General features: G+C 41.7%; 1 protein-coding gene across 4 annotated transcripts in view; it reads right to left on the bottom strand.

The window, feature by feature from the left end:
• Positions 1-3,746: 3,746 nt before the first annotated feature.
• The window catches only part of GRAMD1C (GRAM domain containing 1C), a 68,563-nt gene continuing 50,920 nt past the window's right edge, over positions 3,747-21,389 (bottom strand). For all 4 annotated transcript variants that reach the window (XM_083500418.1, XM_083500417.1, XM_083500420.1 and 1 more), the window contains exons 10-18: positions 18,500-18,643; positions 17,162-17,280; positions 16,056-16,198; positions 15,388-15,491; positions 13,825-14,001; positions 10,261-10,318; positions 8,722-8,832; positions 6,928-7,033; positions 3,747-5,247 (exon numbers count right to left, since the gene is read on the bottom strand). In XM_083500418.1, the coding sequence (XP_083356544.1) occupies positions 5,170-5,247; positions 6,928-7,033; positions 8,722-8,832; positions 10,261-10,318; positions 13,825-14,001; positions 15,388-15,491; positions 16,056-16,198; positions 17,162-17,280; positions 18,500-18,643 (1,040 nt within the window). In that variant the 3' untranslated portion in view covers positions 3,747-5,169. The remainder of the gene's footprint in view (positions 5,248-6,927; positions 7,034-8,721; positions 8,833-10,260; positions 10,319-13,824; positions 14,002-15,387; positions 15,492-16,055; positions 16,199-17,161; positions 17,281-18,499; positions 18,644-21,389) is intronic.

Below are 21,389 nucleotides of genomic sequence, written 5' to 3'. Positions count from 1 at the left end.
TAAGTGCACTTGTGACACTGCAAGCCACCCTCCCTCCAGGTCTGAAGATGTGAGGCAAACTGACAGCATGGTAAAGCTCTGCTGGATGAAATACAATTGCCTCTGGTCTATTTTTGGGTAATCCTGCAAAATATTTAAGATTTTAGTCTGCTAACTATACACTGGAATCTACCCTGAAGCACTATTGAGTAGAATTTAATGACACGTGCTCCACCCCAATATGAAGTGATCCTTTGGCAGTGCAAGATCCTGAAGCATCCCACCCTTGTGACAAGAGTCATAGAAATAAAGGAACCAGGCACCCGACAATCAGCTTTGGGACACCCTAAATTAGGCACCTATACCTCCAGAAGCAAATTGAATCATTGAATCTAATGCTTGGCTTGGGCATGCTGCAGGTTTTGGGTACCAGAGTCTGTGGTGCAAGTTGCCCATAATTCCTGAAACTTGTATAAGTTAGAATTAATGAAGTTTTGACAAGACTGTGCCAAACACAGCTGGGTTACGTTTAGGATAACAAGCTGTGCCTCTTCACAAAGGCTGAATTGGCCAGTCATTTAACCTATCGATGCAAGTCCTTAACAAAACAGGCAATGCTGCCAGCCACAGAAGGGGAGGTTGTCAGGGGTACAGTGGGCAATGATCTAAGTGGAACGCAACTACTTTATAATATGAGCATGGGGCATCCAGAAAGTGTGGAACAGTTATTTTGATATTATACTATACTGCGTTGTTTAAATGTTATTGTCCTTGAATCTTCCTGAAACACTTGCCACCCTCTCCTGCCACGCCAATGCACCCGTCCCTTTGAGAACTACTGGATTAATATGAATAGGTATATGATATAGCAAATGAGGTTTCAATGCTAGCTTTAGAAGTATTAGATGCTGTGCTCAAATGATCCTATTACGTGTTTGGACGTTTAAATATTTGAAAAATTAATTTACAAAAAAAGGAGGGGTCAAAATGGCCTCTCAAAAGTGGCTAGCCCCCTCCCCCACCATGTAGCACGTCCCCCATCCTTGCTGAACCCCTATAGTCACTTAAAAGAAAAAACACTTTTCACAGACTCAGAACGCATCTCATTTATTATTTGTATCAGCAGTTCCATTGGTCTCACTTCATATCTGTTGGTTGGCATACATGGGTTGGGGAAAAGAACTTCCGTCAAAATCATACTAGGACTTATTTCAGAGAAACTGTGTTTAGGATCCGAGTGTTAATATGAAATACATCATTAGTTCTCTTTCAGGGATATGTGAGGCAAAACTCACCCACACAAAAATAAGCTTTACTCCTTCCATTTTACCCCTTTTTTTCTGGTGCTGACAGCAGAATTTGCACAATTTTAACAGCCACCTTTGTAATGTGCCATTTAATTTCAAGCATCAGAGCCATAGCTTAGTGATAGAGCATCTGCTTTCCCATTCAGAAGGTCCCACGTTCAATCCCTGGCATCTCCAGGTTAGTCTGAGAAAGTCCTTTGTCTGAAGCCTTGGAAATAAATGCTGTGGCAAGCAGTGCATTTGCCACATTTATATTCTGCCTTTCCTCCAAAGAGCTGGAAGTGGCATACATTCTCCTCCTCCACATTTTATCCTCAGAACAACCCTGTGAGGTAGGCTATGCGGTGACTGGTCCAAGGTCACCCAGCAAGTTTCATGGCTTAACAGCAATTTGAACCCTGGTCTCCCAGACCCTACTCCAACACTATCCACTACATCGCACTGGCTCTCACACTGTAGGATAGATGTTGTAAACTAGCTATTTTTAAATTTCCATGTTAGGAAATGTCTCCCCCTCCCTCTTTTTTATTTAAAAAAAGGGTCTGGCAAGAATTGTGCATTTGTAGTTATGACTTGCTCCTTTTGCATTTTCCTTTTGTCGGAGGGCTAGCAGCTCTGGATTTGCAAAATAAAAAAATACTAATTGCAAACCATTTCCCCTAAGCAGGTAGTTGAGCTGCCATTTGTGCTGATGGTGTATGTGCCAGTACAGTACCAGTACTGGACCGTATGAACACAAGTGTTGCCAGTGCTGATCGGTATGCATCACGGATACTTCCAAGCCAGTAATAACCTATGGTAAATAACTGGAATAGATTAGCACTGACCAACTTCTCATATTGCAAAGCAGAAGCAAAAGGGGAAATGCAAGTGACTCATGCTTCCTCCCTTCACCTGTTTGTAATACAAGACAGCCCTTCAGTTTGGATGAAATATAGAACCTTGTTACCTGGCTCTACACAGTAGGGCTTGATTTTAGAAATTCAGGATTGGTGCTCTCAATAATGTTCTCTAGGACAGATGGAAGCTTCATTTATATGACTGTTTCAAGTAAGAACCAGGTTTCCTAAAACATCCCAATATATTCTCTGTACAGTTATACTGGTATTCCATCAGAAGCACTTGCTTTTCTTTTACTTCGTACTTTCAATTCCCCACCCCCTACCCCAATTATTTTTGCTTGCCTTTAACAGATCATTTGATTTCATTGAAGTTTGTCAGCTGCCCTGGTTTTCGATTTAGCTTGGTCTCTACCCCAAAACATAAAATAATGGTGGGCCTGAGAGTCATTTAATAGCTTTTTTTGTATTTTATTCAGTGAGTTTTTGTTTGCTTTTTAGATATGCAGTGAAATCCTGTGTTTACTCAGAGGTTAAGTCCCACTAAATTCAGTGCTTGCTAGTAACCATGTTTAGAATCATAGCCGTAATAGCTATGCTACTCCAATGACAGGCGGCTGTTGTGCATCGCATCTCCAAGCTCCCATCTTCAGGAAGTTACATAAAACCAAGAAGCTATTACAGGCAAGAAGGCTTCATTTAGAAAATGGAAGTTTTCCAAATGAGGAGAAGGGAAAAAACCACAAACTTTGGTGAAAGAAATTCTACCAACCAAGAAGAATTTGAGCACATTGCTAAAAACATTAAAAAACCCCAACAACAAAATCCTTAAATGTATCAGTATCCTGTTTTGCCGCCCGAGGTAAAACAGGAAGTGCCGGCCGACTCTTCCATGCTTCCCACCATGCCGGCATCACCACTGCACCACCCACCACTAACAGAGAAGCCATGCTGGAATTAGTGCCAATTATTATTATTATTATTTGTTTATTTATTTATTTATTTATTTATACCCCGCCCATCTGGCTGGGCTTCCCCAGCCACTCTGGGTGGCTTCCAGCAGAATATCTATGGCAAGATCTCTTGTGCTCCATGAGAGCTCATGAAATTTCAGCGAAATCTCACTGGCAATCAGCACTACTTCTGTGCAGAGTAGGTGAGACACCCATGGGGGCATTGCTTCAGGGGCTTCTACCACCTGAGGCAGCTGCTTCACCCTGCTTCATAGGTGAGCCAGCCCTGTTCAGGACAGTTTAAAAAAGTAGTTCTTTACACAGTGCATAGTTAAACTATGGAATTTGCTCCCAACAAGAGGCAGCAAGGGCCACCAACTTGGATGGCTTGAAAAATAGGCAGATTCCTGGAGGGTAAGGTTATCAAGACCTACTAGCCACAATGGCTATACTCTGCTTCTACTGTGAGAGGCAGTATGTCTCTGAATACTAGTTGCTGGAAATCACAAGTGGTCAGTGTGCTGTCGCACTCAGGTCCTACTTTTCAGCTTCCCCTCCCTGGGCATCTGTTTGGCCACTGTGAGAACAGGATGCTGGAAGAGATGAGCCACTGGCCTCATTCTGCAGCCTCTTCTTATGTACAGCAAACCTTCTGGCAACTTTAATGAATCCTCTCATATTTATTCACAGAAAGGTTAACATAATTCCCCGGGTATTATATACAGAATCTTCAACTTCATTTTCCTACCATATAAAATTATCAGTGTGGTGTTCCTTTCAAGTACAAAAAGCACACAAGACATCAGATGTAAAGAGACATCACAGAAACGGCCTTCATTTATCTCTAATCTGACTAGTAAGTTATAACTTCAATGCCTATGCTTTTAAAAAGATACACATACTACAAAAACATGTAGTAGTTTGACACAAATTGCTCCAACACATTTCTGTCTGCACTGTACATAAACAGTACTTCCTTCTTGGTTTTTTTTTTAAGCCTGGGTAGGTCCATCTGCTAAAGCTGGTTTCCTATACAAACAGGTATAAAGGCACTTTTGATGAACGTCAAGTGGAAATTAAAAAATCCAAAATAGAAGTCACAAACATGGCCAGTTTCATTTAATAGACAGACATATCCAGCACAGCCAGAATGAGGCACAATTTTACTTGTGCCACTACCATTCTACTTCATTCTACTCTTCCAGAAGTTTAGAAAGCCTATTGTTCTTCAATGGCTTACAAGCTTGTTCTTAACTCTCGCAGATAAAAGTGATTCCCGTCTCGTGTCACACAGTTAAGGTCTTAGTCTGTGCTACAAAATAGATATAACACAACCAAAAGACTAAGTGGATTCCCAGGCCTGAAGACTGTAAAATGTTTAAATCAGAAAAAGTCTCAATGGACTCAACATGCCAGTCAGATTAATGCATTGGTTTGCCATAAAAATATTCAGGGACTGGCCATTTTTTGAATATAATAAGACATATAAGGACAATTCCTGAGAAATCTTGAGAGCTGAAATGACAGTGGTTGAAAGAGGTAGAATTGCTTTGACTCGTACAGCAGAAGACCCACACAACCAAAACAATCAGTATGTTCAAAATTCATATTTATAAATAGTTTTCTAGAACATATGTACAGACCTTTAAAATTGCTTACTTTTGAATAATTGTTGCATGAATATGGAAAAATACCATATGGAGAACTTCTGGGTGTTACAACCTCCACAAGATAATCTATGCTGCATCCTTCATAATGTTAATGATTTTCTCATCAGATGTGAGTCCAATTTACTTATACTTTTTTTTACAGATCACATTGCTTGCTGAATTCTCCCCCTACAATTTGCATATCACATAATTACCAGACCACACAATGTTCTTACTCATTCACACCAGGTATTCACAGTTCAGGAAACTGCTCACAAGAAGATGTCAAGTGGATCAGGAGAATTCACAGGCTAATGGCTTTAAAAACGAACACATTTTATAGATATGTTTCTAAGGTGTGCAAGTGGTTGTGAGCAGAAATGTGAGAAAAATAAGCAGCTTCACATTCAGTACAAAATATCTTCATTCTCCTTTGGTGACATCAGCTTTCAGGCTTCCTGCTGTCGGTCTTGTTTAGGTGATCAAAGCTGCTTTGAAGCATAGAAAGGGAATTCTTCAGCTACAGAAATAAAATCCAACAAGAATTAGGCAGTGAATTGTTTCTAAAAAGAGATCTAATTACTTTTCAGCAGAACCAACTCCAGGTTTGAGGGGGACCCTCACTATGGGCTGCCTTCCCTTGTTTGGGTCCCCATGGGGATTACGTGGTCTATTCTCTTCATATTTATTTCCACCAGACAGGTAGGTATTTCGGTACCGAAAATGAGTGCCAGACGGCTGCCATTGTAATTGCTTACAATGTGACTGAGTGGTAATGTCAACTTTGGATGATTGTGGGCAACTAAAATGGCAGTGACCCAGTGTTCACTGGGCTCTGGAAAATGGGCGTCAGGGCAGCAGTGTAAATAGCATCAGCTGTACTTAGTACTTGGGAGGCTGCCCAAAAATGCTCCTTTGTGTTGCTGACCCTGCCCCACACTAATAGTTATGTACTAACAGAGTGCTTACTACAGATGAACTGCAACTGTATTTTAAGAGATGGGAACCCAAACAACTAGGCACAAGTCATAAGAGATCTACTTAAATTGAATGCCAGAAATGAACTAGAAGACACCTAGAGATGTCCTAGTGGCAACCTGAGAACCCTCAGCTGTATGTAACATGTATCAACAAACATAATTATCTGTAAAATTGTCTATTTGTTATGTACTGAGTTGAATAGGATCCAAAAGGCAGCAGTCTGATTGATCCTGGAGCAATAGGATCCAAAATGCAGCAGTCTGATTGGTCCTAGAACAATAGGATTCAGAATGCAGCAGTCTGATTGGTCCTAGAACAATGCAGCAGTATGATTGGTCCGCAGGAGCCACCCAATCCAGCTCTAGGTGGAAGTGAATCCGCAACCTGATTGGCCCACGGGAGAATCCTGGAATTAGCAAATCACATGCGGCCCATTGTGTAAATAATCTTTATAAAGCAGATATTTTGGGGAAACTTTCATTCCTCACTACTATGAGCTGAATAAAGAGCATGAAATCCACACTCGACTCAGAGTATATTTCACTATTGATTGGCCATCTGTTATGGATGCTTTAGCTGAGATTCCTGCATTGCAGGGGGTTGGACTAGAGTTGGTCTTTTCTAACTTTAAGATTCTATGATTGCAGCAGCAGAATCTGCTCTGAAGTACCTACAGGCAACAGAGAGCATAGGTTTTCTCATCTCTGCTTTCATACATAAAAGAATTAAGCCCATTCTCTAATCTACATTTTACCAAATGTGTGTGTGAGGTTGTTGAGCTTCATTTAGTAGAACTTGCAATTCTTTAAATAATATAGTTTTTAAAGACATGTTTCCTTTGTAAGTTTTACTGGGAAGTTTTAATAAGAAGTACTGTCTCTTGGTCACCTTTACTATTGTTCCATTTCATTAGCACACATGCCATATACATACATTGTGGCAAATCTTAAACTTGAAAGCTTCCTTAGTTCTTAAATATTCATAGCAGCCCTGGAAGTATCTCAAGCTCTTGAATATTAATATTCTCTTTCTCAAGCAATCTCAATCAGTTTTTTGTATCCCATTCTCACTAGTTAATACCTGAAAGCCTGAGGCCACAGCATCCAAATACGGAAGTGATTTATTAATTCTTTTATTAGCAAAGCACTAATCTTTTCACACATCCCACGTTTCGTTTTCACATGTACGTGGACCAAATAATAGAAACAGCAACACCCACCTGTTCAAGCAATGCTATGGAGTCCCTTAGCACTCCTTTCACATGCTGGACTTGATCTTTGTCCTGCTGGTGAGTTTTTTCTCTTGATGCCACATTAAAGGCTAAACTGAGAAGAGAAAATGCAGGGATAAGTAGCTGCCTTACAGTCCTTAAAGAATGTAGTCCCATTCTTTACTTTGCTTTCGCCTAATTAACACTTTACTACCATGACCTAGGCACATGTTTTCCGAGCAGATCCCAGCCTTGCAAAACACTGCAGGGCTGGCTCAGGGAGGGCAGTGTGAGCAGCACTCCCCCCCCCAATGCACCCAGGGTAATCACCCTGACAGCCCCCACTCCCACGCTACGCCCCTGCCCTCCTCAGGTGCTCTTGCAAGGCTGCACTGTGTCCTTGAATTGAATTGTAATAATGTCTTAATTGCCTGGACGGTGTTTATAGACACCTCTGAATTTACCTACTGTACAAATGTATGAACTGAATGGCAGATGAAGGTGATTGACTACATGGGTTTGGCAGAAATGACGAGCAGAATCCGAAACCAGGGAAGAGAAACAGCGGAAGAAGATTGGAAAAAATTTAAGGACTATTTAAAGAAGCACTGTAAAATTAATGAGTGTTAAAATGATGTTGGATTAGAAAATAAGCAGTTACCAGCGGTAATGGATAAGATAATGAGCAAGATTAAATTTAAAGTTAAAATAAGTGAAGAATTTGCTGAATAAACGATTAAAAATTGGAATACAGAAAGGGGAGGTATGAGGGAGTCGGGGAAGTAAATTATATGAAAATAAGATTTTGAAATTGTACTTGTTCTTTGTTGGTTTGTGTTTATTGTATTGTTTTGTTTTGTTTTTGTTGTTATAAAAAATATGGAAACTTTAATAAAAATTTATAAAAAAAAATACAAATGTATGAACTGTATTTGTTGCTCCACCCACTTTTGCCTCTATTCCCCATAAGAGAATGCAGCCTTTAGACTGAAAAATATTCCCCATTCCTGTCATAAGACAAAGGCTGAGCCGCTTCCCCAAAAGCCACCTAATGCTTCAAATCTAAAGTGAGATTTGAAGTTGGTGCTTCTTGGCCCTCTTAGCCTCTGCGTAGGCAAACTAAGGCCCGGGAGCCAGATCTGGCCCAGTTGCCTTCTGGATCTGACCCGCAGACGGTCCATGAATCGCTGTGTGGATCTGATCGTGCGGGCTGCGCCAGCGCATGTGTTTGGCGGCGCCTCCTCCCTCCTTCCTCCTGGCTTCTCCCTGCCCTGCCTAGAGCAGAGGGGAAGGAGGCTGGGCTTTGTTGGTGCCAGCAGCAGCAGCAGCAGCGTTAGCACTCAAGTGGCCGCCATTGTAAGCAGGCTCAGTTCAGGCTTTGTTGCTGCCAGCCCCTCTCTGGAGCCCCTTCGCACCATCCCGCTGCTGCTAGTCCCTGCCACTTGCAAGATACAGGTAAGCAGCCACTGGCGCTTGTCCGGTGCTGTGGAGAAGGGAGGGGAGAGTCGGTTGGGGGGGGTGGCTTACCTGAGTAGAATGTGTCCTTTTTTTATTTAAAATGCATCTCTAGGTTATTTGTGGGAATTAGTTCATTCCCCCCCCAAAAAAAATATAGTCCGGCCCTGCACAAGGTCTGAGGGACAGTGGACCGGCCCCCTGCTGAAAAAGTTTGCCGACCCCTGCTCTAAACTACACCAGCTCTGTATTGTGAAGTCAGCAATACTTTGTTTTATTTTGGTATCTTATATTTGACTAATGAGGCATAGTTGAGCATGACGGTGGGGTGGGGAGAAATCCACTCACTTTACAGATCCTTCTTCCTGAAGCTGAACACGGTAAAACGACTGAGCTGCATGTTCAATCTTGGACAGTTTGAGGAACAACGTCACATTTAGCAAAACCAGTAGGAGCAAGCTGCAAAGAAAGAAAGAAACCAGACTGTTTTTATCCCTTTTCCTGTTTCATGTTTATAGCATCACAGTAGTTAAGAGGCTAAACAGCAAGGATGGGGAAACTGTGGCCCTCCAGATGGCTGCTGGACTCCAGATCCCTTCAGCCCTAGCCACTATGCCCAATGGTCAGGGCCAATGGAAGCTGTAGTACAACACCACAAATTCCCCACCCCTGCTACAGAGACCACCCCAGTAGGGAAAAGCATATAAGATTAGAGAGGAAAGATCATCTTCTTGACAACCTTGGCAAGATGGTTAAGACTTTTCACTGGGCAAAATAAATTATAATATTCTCATTTTAAAATGTGTATTGAGAAGAGAGCTAGCATGACTGAGTGTTGGCATTGTTCAAGCTACATTAGACCAGAGAGATCAAGGCTAGTCCACAAGCTCTCATCTTAACCTCTACCGGTGGGAAGGTAAACAGCGTTTCCGTGCGCTGCTCTGGTTCGCCAGAAGCGGCTTAGTCATGCTGGCCACATAACCCGGAAGCTATACGCCGGCTCCCTCGGCCAATAAAGCGAGATGAGCGCCACAACCCCCGAGTTGGCCATGACTGGGCCTAATGGTCAAGGGTCCCTTTACCTTTTACCATTTTTGCTAATATTCACATTTTTGCAAAGCACTTTCCCTTAACATACTGCATATTTGTATGTTATTTTCACGAATATATGCATTTTAATTCACACTCCCCCCCCACCAGTATTTGCATTTTTCCACCCGTTACTTAGCTGGACAACTGTACTGTAAGATATGAAGAAGTTTGAATTTCAAGGAATGGCTATGTTTCAGTTATCAGATTGTTTCAGAAGGTGTGGATTAGGGAGATTCCATTCTAAATCCGAACTGAATTGAATTCTCCCCCATTCCTGCTGCACATACAGTCACAATATATGTGAAAATCATTAGGGGGGGCTGGAGATGCATGCACACACACTGGGATGAAACATGAGGATAAGAGAGGGTCCCTGACTTTCATTGATCCAGCTTTACTCAAGCTAGTGTCTTCCATGGGTTTTGGACTAGCTCCAAAGCAGTCCTCCCCCCAAACATTTGGAGGGCACCATGTTGAGGAAGGCTGCCCTATACTCTTACAGAAAGATTCTGGGAGTCAGGATGACTCCCTGTCTCTACCCGCCAAACATTATGTGTATGTGACCAGGATATGTTTCCTCTGAAGCCAATTCATAACTTGCACCTATATGTCAGAATCCTGCGTGTTAAAAATGTGAGCAACTTGGGATTAATTTGACAACGGCTTAGGAAAGCTCCTTTCTGCAAAATCAGCCTCCATGAAATTCACTCAAATGCCATTAGGGAAAAATGTTTTCCCCAATATGTTTCGCCATAAGAAAAACGAAGTCAAATGAAATGCCAGAAAAGTACTTACAAGATGCTCATTACCACTATGATGGTGATGGTCTTATTTGTAGCATTCCTTTTTGGTCCTATAAGGCAAGAAAAGCAACTATTAAGTCCACTGTATCCATCTTCTTAAACTAGATTAACTTCACCTGAACGCGCATCTTTTCTGAAGACTTTCCCGCCCCCTTCTCAATGGTGGAGCAGTTCTGGTTCTTGTCTGAACTGAAAGATGCTGCTCATGTATGCAATCGAAATACAAATTTAATGTAGAGTGTGTTTATTTGACATGCACAGCAAGAAGTAGGCAGCTATTTTTGTTGCATTAGAAGCTCCTCCAGAGTTGTAAAGGGCCTGAAACATCCACCACTACAATGTAATAGGCAGACTTTTAGTGTAAGAATAAGGTAAAGGTAAAGGTACCCCTGCCCGTACGGGCCAGTCTTGACAGACTCTAGGGTTGTGCGCTCATCTCACTCTAGAGGCCAGGAGCCGGCGCTGTCCGCAGACACTTCCGGGTCACGTGGCCAGTGTGACATCGCTGCTCTGGCGAGCCTGCACCAGAGCAGCACACGGAACACCGTTTACCTTCCCGCTATAAAGCGGTACCTATTTATCTACTTGCACTTTAAGGGTGCTTTTGAACTGCTAGGTTGGAAGGAGCTGAGACCGAAAGACGGGAGCTCACCCCGCCGCGGGGATTCGAACCGCCAACCATACAACTGGCAAGTCCTAGGCTCTGTGGTTTTACCCACAGCGCCACCCACGTCCCATAGTGTAAGAATAGTCTTGCATTAATCTCAGGATTCTACCATGATGGCTGCTGCATATAGATTGATTCCGCCTTGTGCACATACCTGTCCACTGCCCAATCTTCTACCTGCCTTTGCTCACAATTCCAGCTTAGGTCCCGGTAAGCTGGTTTTTCTCTGTCATGGTTACACAACGAGGCCCATGTGCAACCTTTGCCACAAGTTACAGCTGAGACCTACACACAGTTCTGATACAACACAAGTGCACAATTCGCTAACAGAGGTGGCAGTAAGGGAAGCTACTTTAGGACACTGACTTAGAAAAACCATCTAATCATCCCAAGCAGCATTCCAATATATCCTGATGCACGTGGAGACCAGGAAAAGTAAAACATGCATCAGCTACAGAAAGAAATTTATGACCAAAGATAAATTCCATAGGCAACACACTCAACTAGTTTTCACAAATCAGAACCAGGAAATTATGTGATACCCACATAGGATATTTCTATACTTTGGTGTACTACAACTAGCGCTGGTAAGCCTCTGGCTGGTCAACATACTCCTCCTCCCTTGCACACCAATATCTCCTCCTCCTTTTTGTTATTTGCAGCAAACCATAATTTGCCCTTTTTGTCCAAACAGGCAAACTAGGGCTGGTGCTTGCATACAAACCAGGGTAACAAACTAGGTTAGGCATTAGATCAGAACACACCCATGACATTAGCAGTTGGACTTATCATCTGATTGCCACCCTAAAGATAAGGTGAGGTATGAAGCACACGCTAGACTTACAGAATGACATCAGCACTTCATGCTCTCTTTCACTTGTCAACTTAGGTTTTTCTTGATCACCAGTTTCTACTACACTTCATGAGCTCATTTTCGTTCATCCCCATGGCCATTAAAACAAATAGCCATTATCTTGACAAATATTTGAGTACAAGATTTTTTATAGCCACTAAGGGTAAGGGATGCGATTAAAGTTAAGAGTGTATACATTTTCGCTGAAAATGAATTGCCGCCCCCCCCTCCCCACATCACTTAGTATAACACTGAGTAAAACCTTTTTTAAAATTCAGATTTCATGTTCTGGCATGCAAGTGTGCATTATAATTGCAGTGTATGTATTGACCCAAACACTCTCATCTGAAAGGCTAGATCACTAGTGAGTGGACTGATTAAAAAATCTAGGAGGCAGCTTAAAACTACTAAAATAATGAAAGGGATCAAAGAGTTTTAAGGTTTCTGCAGCACACTCTGTATTGTTTTTCTCTGTATTATCTTTCCTTGAATGAAGCTATGCATTAGCAGTTTAGACTCATTTAAAGTTGCTTCGTTTAGTTCATTCACCCTTCTTGGAACACTAAACTGTGCCATATGTTCCTCAAAATAGTCATTTATCTTCTAAATCAGCCAGTACATGATCATATGCAATTGACTAGCATATGGAATTTTGAAAGGGCAATTGTGCAACAAGATGAGTTTCAATACCCCAGAAATTAAATGAAACTAAATCTGATTTCAGAAGAAGGTTTAGATGGTAAGAAGATGGAAGGAAAACACTAACATATACATAGGCATAAATACTGAAAGTCATCCAGTAGTGTCTTGTGAATGACATTTGGAAGATAAATCTCAAATACACTGTTGTGCAAACTGCAAAGAAAAGAAAAAAGCTGGTTCAATCACCCCTGTCCTGAAATCTGCATATTTTGCACAGATCCTACAAGGCAGCTGTAAGCACACATTAAGTAGCTGAAGACTAATGAATCTGAGACGTTCTGAAATGTGAACCAAATTCTTTGCAAAGTAAAATAAAATACACTGTATTTACCAATAGGATGCTTTGTAAAAATGAGTAGCTAGTCTTAAAGAAATTTCCAAAAAAAAAGAAGGCACCTTTTATCATATGTGGTGGGTGTGTAAGGTAATAAAAGCATTCTGGGAAATGATATATAATGAACTGAAAAATAATGTTTAAAATAACTTTTGTAAAAAAAAAACCAGAAGCTTTTCTATTAGGAATTGTAGGTACCAATATCCCAAAGGACCAGAAAAGACTTTTTATGTATACAGCGACAGCTGCATGAATGTTATTAGCCCAGAGATGGAAAGAAGACGAAATCTCTACCAGGGAAGAATGGCAAATTAAGCTGTTTGGAATATGCCAAAATGGCAAAACTGACGGGAAAACTCAGGAAGCAAGAAGACCAAAACTTTAATAAAGAATAGGGAAAATTTATAACCTATCTGGGAGACCATTGTAAGCAGATGAAAACATTAGCAGGATTGCAATAACACTTGTGATGTAGCAAATATTATGGACAAAATGGAGCGACTTAAAATATGGATTACTGAATAATATGCAGTTGAAAAGATAGACAATAGGACCCACGGCAGGGAAGGTGGGAAGTACAGACATTCGGAGGAATTTCCAAATATGGATATGCATTTTGTATTGTTATAATTTTATATTTGTAAAATCAAATAAAAATTATTTCAAAAAATAATAATAATTCCAAAGGCATCTCTGTGCAGCCAATTCCTACACCGACAATTCAGCACTATAGCACTGAACCTGGAAGCATTGGAGACAGTACCTGCGGGAAAAGGCACAACTTTGCATAGGAGCTGTGTGTGAGCTGCAACACCACCACCCTTGTGTGGACTGTTCCGGCCTGCATGTACCTCAGAGATGCCATATTTGGAGAGGCAATGAAACTGAATGAGCTATGCAGAGGTGCTATATAATGCATGGCTCTCACGCGAGCACATCCCTGAGATTCCTTTGGCTTAAGTTAACGGTCAAAACAAATACTCCTACTTGTAGTACCCACCTCCATCACCACGGGAAGGTGCACCTGTCTCCCCCGAAGAGTACTGTGAAGAACGTTTAGGAAGTATCTCTCCCACATTCCTTTGTAAAGTCCACCTCCTCCTCCTCAAAACACCAAGTTTCACTGGATCCTCTACAGCTTTGTTTATTTCATATTCTTCCATTAGCAATTCCGATTCTGTAATGGAACAACATCCTATTTCTTACTCAGTTTTCATTTTATTTTAACTCAGAAATTCACAACACTCTATACTGACATTTTCCAGGATATGTAAAAGGTGGCTTTTGACTGGAGTGGGGCAGGGAGGAAACATATGATGCATTGGGAAACCCTAATGTTACATTCAAGAAGTCACGTGGAGAGACAAATCAGTAAAACAGTATCAGGTGCTGGCCTTATTTAAAAAGGGAGTGGGGAAACCAACAGTGAGTAAGGCTGCATTCACAAGGCAGTTTATTAGTACAGTGATAAAAAGGTAAAGGGACCCCTGACCATTAGGTCCAGTCATGGCCAACTCTGGGGTTGCGGCACTCATCACGCTTTATTGGCCAAGGAAGCCAACGTACAGCTTCCTGGTCATGTGGTCAGCATGACTAAGCCGCTTCTGGCGAATCAAAGCAGCGCATGGAAACACCATTTACCTTCCCGCCGGAGCGGTACCTATTTATCTACTTGCACTTTGACGTGCTTTCAAACTGCTAGGTTGGCAGGAGCAGGGACCAAGCAACGGGAGCTCACCCCGTCGCAGGGATTCGAACTGCCGACCTTCTGATCGGCAAGTCCTAGGCGCTGTGGTTTAACCCACAGCGCCACCCGCGTACCTCGGGTTAAATGTGCTTCAGGTTGAGCGTTTTCAGGTTACGCTCTGCAGCGACCCAGAAGTAACGGAGCGCGATACTTCTGGGTTTTGCCGCTTGCGCATGCGCTCAAAATGGTGTCACGCGCATGCGCGGAAGCGGTGAATCATGACCTGCGCACACGCAGGTTGCATTCACTTCAGGATAAGAACAGGGCTCCGGAACGGATCCCGTTTGCATCCAGAGGTACCACTGTACACATAAAAATGAGCAGGCTGGTCTACCTGCAACAAGTAATGCTTTACTGCGGTACATGGGAAATAATTTATCAGAGCCTAAATAAGGTTCTGCTACTGCCCTACTTCCAGGTTATCACAAACAGCTGGTTAAAAGTGAAATAACAGTGTTCTAATGACGTGATGTAGATATACTATGAAAGACAAATGAGCAGCTTAATGCCGAGTTCTGATGCTTCATTTTTGACCTTATCATCCAATGGTACTCGATGGGTCACTCCACATGCTTGCATAAGCAGTGTTCAAGAGCAGACACATCTGCTGGAAGGCTACCAAAAGGTAATAAATAAAGTTAATAAACAGTCTTTAAACTGTTTCTAAAAGCTGGGAAGGTCCAAGGCTGTTCTAAAGCATAATTCTTGTGAAAATCCTGCAAATCGCACCACCGTGTAGAACTATGCAGTGCTATCAAATATCACAGCTATGAATGCAATTTGGAATCATCAGCAAGGAGGAGACACGGCACTTACCAAGTTGCTTAAAGTTTTCTCCTATCCCACCCCATGTGTTTTTCTCTATTATATTCTTGACAAGCCCCCATGGTTGCTTTCTGTACTTCACATCTGAGGAGATCCTGCAGCAAAAAGAATAATAAGGTTAGCAACTGACTGCAATACAAGGAACATTAAGGACAGAGGCATGCTTTTCCACCCACTATGAGAGCAATTTTGTCAGTCTTTGCAGCTCAAAACAGCAAGCTGTGTACATGAGGCAAAGGCAGGGTCACTAGGTAACACCTTCTTCACCCATGCCGGTAGCCAAAAGGAGGAAATGCATAGAAGACTTGGTCTATGCTGAACACAGTACTGTACTTTCGAGTGCACACACACACTGGCTTTAAAAGGCTATTATAGATTACACTGCCAGCTGTAACTTGATGATGAACTCTACTGAAAAGGCAGTTGGAGAAAGCTCACAACACATGTTTATAGGTATGTTCAATCCCCTGGCAAAAATAGAAGCAAAGAAACAAGTAAACGCCTGTTTCTGTCAACAGATCGTTTTCCAACTACCAAAGTAAACAGGGAAGAGAATTTGTGCAAAAGAAATTTGTGCAGAAGAACCAGTTTTACCATACTGAGTGCAGTCGTTTTTGACTGCCTCCAGTTTCCCCATTTAACAGTGCAAAATGCCTCACCGTAGTCTGCACTTCTGGCTGGACATGCGAATAATACAATAACTATACACCGTGTAGAAGTAATCGTGGTAAGGTACATCGTGTGTCACCACCTCCGTGTCTATCCGATAGCAATGATCTTTGTGGCTCCGTTTATGCAGGACCTATTAGAAAAAATAAAGAAGGTTTTTTAAGATTATAGTTCAAAAATAACTGAAATAATGATTTTATGCATGCAAAAACATTTTCCCCCTCACCATATTGCAATAAACATAAAACAGCTGAAACAAAAGCATGCTTAAAATGTCATCGCACAATGGCTTGCTTTGCATGCAACACTAAGACCAGGCATAGACAAACTCAGCCCTCCAGATGTTTTGGGACTACAACTTCCATCATCCTTGACCACTGGTCCTGTTAGCTAGGGATGATGGGAGTTGTAGTCCCAAAACATCTGGAGGGCTGAGTTTGCCTATGCCTGACTAAGACAAACCATGGCTAAGTACAAATAAGTAGCTTAGCCTTATGTCAGAACCAATGTTTGTCTCTCCCAGACAAATCATGAGCAGTAAGCCAAGAACATACCTTGTCTACAGCTCATGGTTTGTCTGAAGCGAGACAAACCATAAGCCCAGGTTTAAATCTAATGCTAAGCCAAACCAAACCATGGTTTAGCCCTGGGAAGCTCAGCAGTAGCAGGAATGGAGAGAATTCATGTGGCCATGATTTTTGCTGTGAGTACCTGCACACTCATTCATTCATACACATGGTCTATCTTAGTATTACGTACAATCCCAGTCAATATATAGGCTGAGATAAACATAAAAGATAATCTATTTCAAAATAAACTATTAAACAGGTATTCTTAATTTGATTAATGAGGTATTTCATTATTACCCTTTACTTCATTTTGAAACAAAGATATGGCAATACTAACTGGAATCTACAAAATTCAATAAAACATGCTCACTTGTCAATAAAATGGATCCATTATTAAGCTTTCCTCTTGTTCTTACCTACTTTGCCCGTTTGGCCGTTGCTATAGGATACCACACCTTTACAAACTTGGTGTTTTAGGCAACTTCCATACTTGGCATAAACTAATAACCCCCAACAGAGTTTTGTACCTGCTTTTCTGTTGCAGTTGTGAATTTTCCAACAAGTGGATTGTTGAGCCCAATAGTGTAAGTCATGGTCCTCAATTGATTGCCTCCAATGTCTCTGTTCCAAGGGGTTGTTACAGCATCTAGACCCAAAACATGTAATCAATCATGTCTAGCCATTTACACATATCATCATAATCTTTAACTTGTTGAAAGTGACTGGAGGAAACAAAAGTACCCAGGAATCATAGGTAACTTGTCTCACGCCTTGCATCTCCATGTGTGTAAAACGAGTTAAAATATGCAGCCATCAAGATATAGTCATTTCTGATAAACAATAATGAGTTTTTGGTCACTGGTTGCAATATGTATCCATCTAACTATAGAACTGGGACACGGGTGGCTCTGTGGGTTAAACCACAGAGCCTAGGACTTGCTGATCAGAAGGTTGGCGGTTCGAATCCCCGTGATGGGGTGAGCTCCCATTGCTCGGTCCCTGCTCCTGCCAACCTAGCAGTTCAAAACACGTCAAAGTGCAAGTAGATAAATAGGTACCGCTCTGGCAGGAAGGTAAACGGCATTTCCGTGCGCTGCTCTGGTTCGCCAGAAGCGGCTTAGTCACGCTGGCCACATGACCTGGAAGCTGTACACCGGCTCCCTTGGCCAATAAAGCAAGATGAGCGCCGCAACCCCAGAGTCGGTCATGACTGGACCTAATGGTCAGGGGTCCCTTTACCTTTACCTAACTATAGAACTACACATTATAAGGAGCTTGGATCTACTGTCAATAGTGATGGCCTATGTCAAGGTCTCTCCCTAACCCAACCCTCTGTAATTTAAAGTAAGACTTTTCTGTTTCTTGACATCATTTTGTTGCACATTTCTCTGTTCTCCCCAGTGGTGGCCACTTATGCAGAGTGAGGGTAGGGAAACACAGCAATATGAAAGAAGTAGGTTTTACTACATGTTGCAAAGGGAGAAGAAGTGACATAATTTGTCATCATTGGTAGCAGCCCAAGAGGACAAGAAACTCATGAATCAGTTGAAGGGGTTACAGGCAAAAATACACCACTGCTTCTTGAAAAAGGTGAATCCGCTTGCAAAGAAGGAGCATCTACAGTGGGAAAAGTTCTCAAGAAAGGAGAGGAATTCTAGGTGTTTAATTTACAGAGAAAACTATCATAAGAATAACCAGCATCAAATTGTGGTTTCAGATCACAGTGTGTTGGTCCCAAGGGTTGCCATACGTCTGGAAACCTCAACAACATGGCAACCCTATTGGTCCCAAATAAACAAACTGATTTTTCCATGAAAGGGTATAAAGTTATTTCAATGTAAATTTTAAAAGGAATAATGCTTTACCTGTTATGTTTCTGGTACTGAAATATCTTTGCATGAAATGGGAATTAGTGAAAAGCATTTCAAACAGCCTATCTGCACCAATGCGGAAAACCCGATTAATAAAGAGTTTTCCATGGAGGTCGCTCTCAGGGAATGTTTCCTCATCTGTGGGAGGGGAAGTGTACAAAGTAGAGGTTAGGCAAACAGGCGGCAAAACACAGTAAAACATACCCAAAGGAAAACAAACATTTCTTGCAAAATTCAAATTTAGTACACCACTCTAGAACAGTAAATTGTCTCTAGAGTAGACTTGTGAGACAATCTGCTATCTTACTAAGAACATAAGAAGAGTCATACATGAACAGATAAAGCTTAAATGCACCCGATGAAGCTGTACAAGCAGGAATGTCAACACATGATGCCAAACGTTAAAGAAGCATTTCCTTCATCTTACACCAAGGCTCAAGACTTTGAGAGAATGACACCTGGTAACTGACTCTTGGGCTAAACAGCAAGAGGATTGCTACTCTCTGTTCTCTGTTAGGTTTATGTCTGCCAGTTCAGCTTGGCGGGGGAGAGAGAGACAGAGACAGAGAGAAATTAGGCTCAAAAGTACTGTGAATTACCTTTAATGCCCTTAGCAATAGTGTATATGGAATCAAGCTACTTAAAGGGCTGCCTAAATCCGTATGACCCTGCCAGGGATTTGAGAACAGCTACAAGGGCTTGCCTCATTTGCCCACCAGGAAGGAAGGTTAAGCTGACAGGGACAGGGGGTAGGACCTTTTCTGCAACGGCTCCATGGCTATGAAACTCCCTTCCCTGAGATATACCACTCCTTGGTAGTGTTCAGATGGACTCTTAAAACTTTATTATTATTATTATTATTATTATTAAGTATTTTTTTAGGCAGTAGCCTTCTTTATAATCTTATACTGATATGGCTGGCCGTGATATATTTGGTTTTTTTTAAAACAAAGATGTTATTATTACAATTACATTGTTTATGTTTTATATGTTTTGTATTGTTTTCGATGATTTGATGTGGGAAAAGATTATGACAGCTACCGTAATTTCTCTCTCTCTCTCTCTCTCTCTCTCTCTCTCTCTCTCTCTCTCTCTCACACACACACACACACACACACACTGTGTGGGGGAATATAGGCAATGGCATGATAGCAGCACTGTGTCTAATATTTAAGAGTCAATAAATAATTACTGAATTGATTCTCATTCTCCAAAAGTAAAGTAAAAGTAAGTCAGACCTAACATATTTTGGTGATGAGGGGAGAAAAGAAAAGAAGAGCAAGAGTATCCTTCATCTTGTTCTCAGTACTGAGAGAAATCAGGACTACAGTACAAAACTGAGATGTGGCGCTTGTGCAGTGGAGTCCATATAGTAATGACTGCTGAAAGCAAATACCACAGAGAGGAATCTGAGATGGTGCAATGTTCTCTATACTAACAATAGACAAGTACTGCAATATCCTAAAATACCCAGGCATGGTAATTAGAGGCAAACATCGACCCACATGATAAATGCAAGTGACTACAATGAAAAGTGTTTTATTTTCCACATGACCTACAGTTCTGGCTGCTACAGAATCATGCTCACTGCATTTAGAATCTAAAAAAGTATATCTATTCAAACTAGCAAAGAACGGGGCAAGAACACTTTTGTGCTGTAATCAAAATCAGGAAATTAAACTTAAAAGTACTAAGGCACAGAATGTCAATCCATTCATAATGACAAGGTGCACATGTCACTGGAGACTGTAATATAGAGATATGCCTCTTAGCCCATTAATCACAAGCAATTACTCGCTCTGTGCAGTTGCTCACACTGCCAGAGAGGTGTGTTGCAGTATAGAAATGAAAAGGAACAAACCACAAGGTAAGGAAATGTTTCCTGACAAGGTTCAATGTTTATCTTGCAAATAATATTCCTTGGGTGGTTGTTGCTGTTTTAGTTACACAATTTTTTTTAAAAAATGCTTACCCTTATGAAAAGCTCAGCTGCTTGCAGAAAGGAGACCTATATAATGGCCCCCGGGAACACACTGAGCCTGTGCACATTCACTGCATTCCTATATCCCCGTGACCCGTCAATGGGCACTCGTGTAGGAAAAAGCAGTATTCACTAATAACCCTTCAGTGGATGACACAATATGGATTGCATCAAATGGTCTTCACTGGCAGAAGGCTCTTTGATTTAGCAGAGGCTTTCATCAATAGAATGGGAATTGTGGATTTTGTTGATTCTCCCTTTCCCTGCACCACCTCCCATGCTGTTCTGAAGGGTTCTCCAGAGCAGACTGAAAGGCAAATTAGCAAAAACTGCCTTGCTGTTTTGTTGATGGCAGCTTCTGCTTGATCAAAGTGCCTTTCATTCAGCAAAGAGACACCATTGCATACAACCCTTCATTTCAGCTAACTGGGGGGTGAGTGTTTCGTAGCCATATTTAAAAGCTTTTCCTAGTATTTTTTGGAAACTAACTTACATGACTGTTGAAATGCAAGGTAGCCTTTCACTGCCTTTAACCTCAGTATGGGCTAATCAGTCGTACACACCTGCCTGAATGTGCAGAATTCTGCTTTTGGAATGTCAAAACTAAGTGGCACTTACTTTTCTGGGCACACAAAAAGCTAATCCTTGCACATGGTAACTAGAAATATAACCATCTCATCTTAGGCCAAGCACAGCACCTTCATCTTCAGGTTATTTACTTAATTGCTCCCAACCACATGGTCAAGACAAAGTTTCTCAGCAACACTCCTGAAGGAAGTGTCCTGAAGGAAGAAGCCACAGACTGAACAAACTGAAGCAAAGACAGCCCAGCCTTGAATGCCTCTGTCCAACATCAGACTGAGGACATAAGAAACTGCCAAACTGTAGCTGTATATAGAGGGA

Source organism: Podarcis liolepis (assembly GCF_965112155.1).
Source record: "Podarcis liolepis genome assembly, chromosome: 4".
NCBI classification, from domain to species: Eukaryota; Metazoa; Chordata; class Lepidosauria; order Squamata; family Lacertidae; genus Podarcis; species Podarcis liolepis.
The sequence above is the reverse complement of the archived record's forward strand: the minus strand, read 5'-3'. Positions and strand labels throughout refer to the sequence as shown.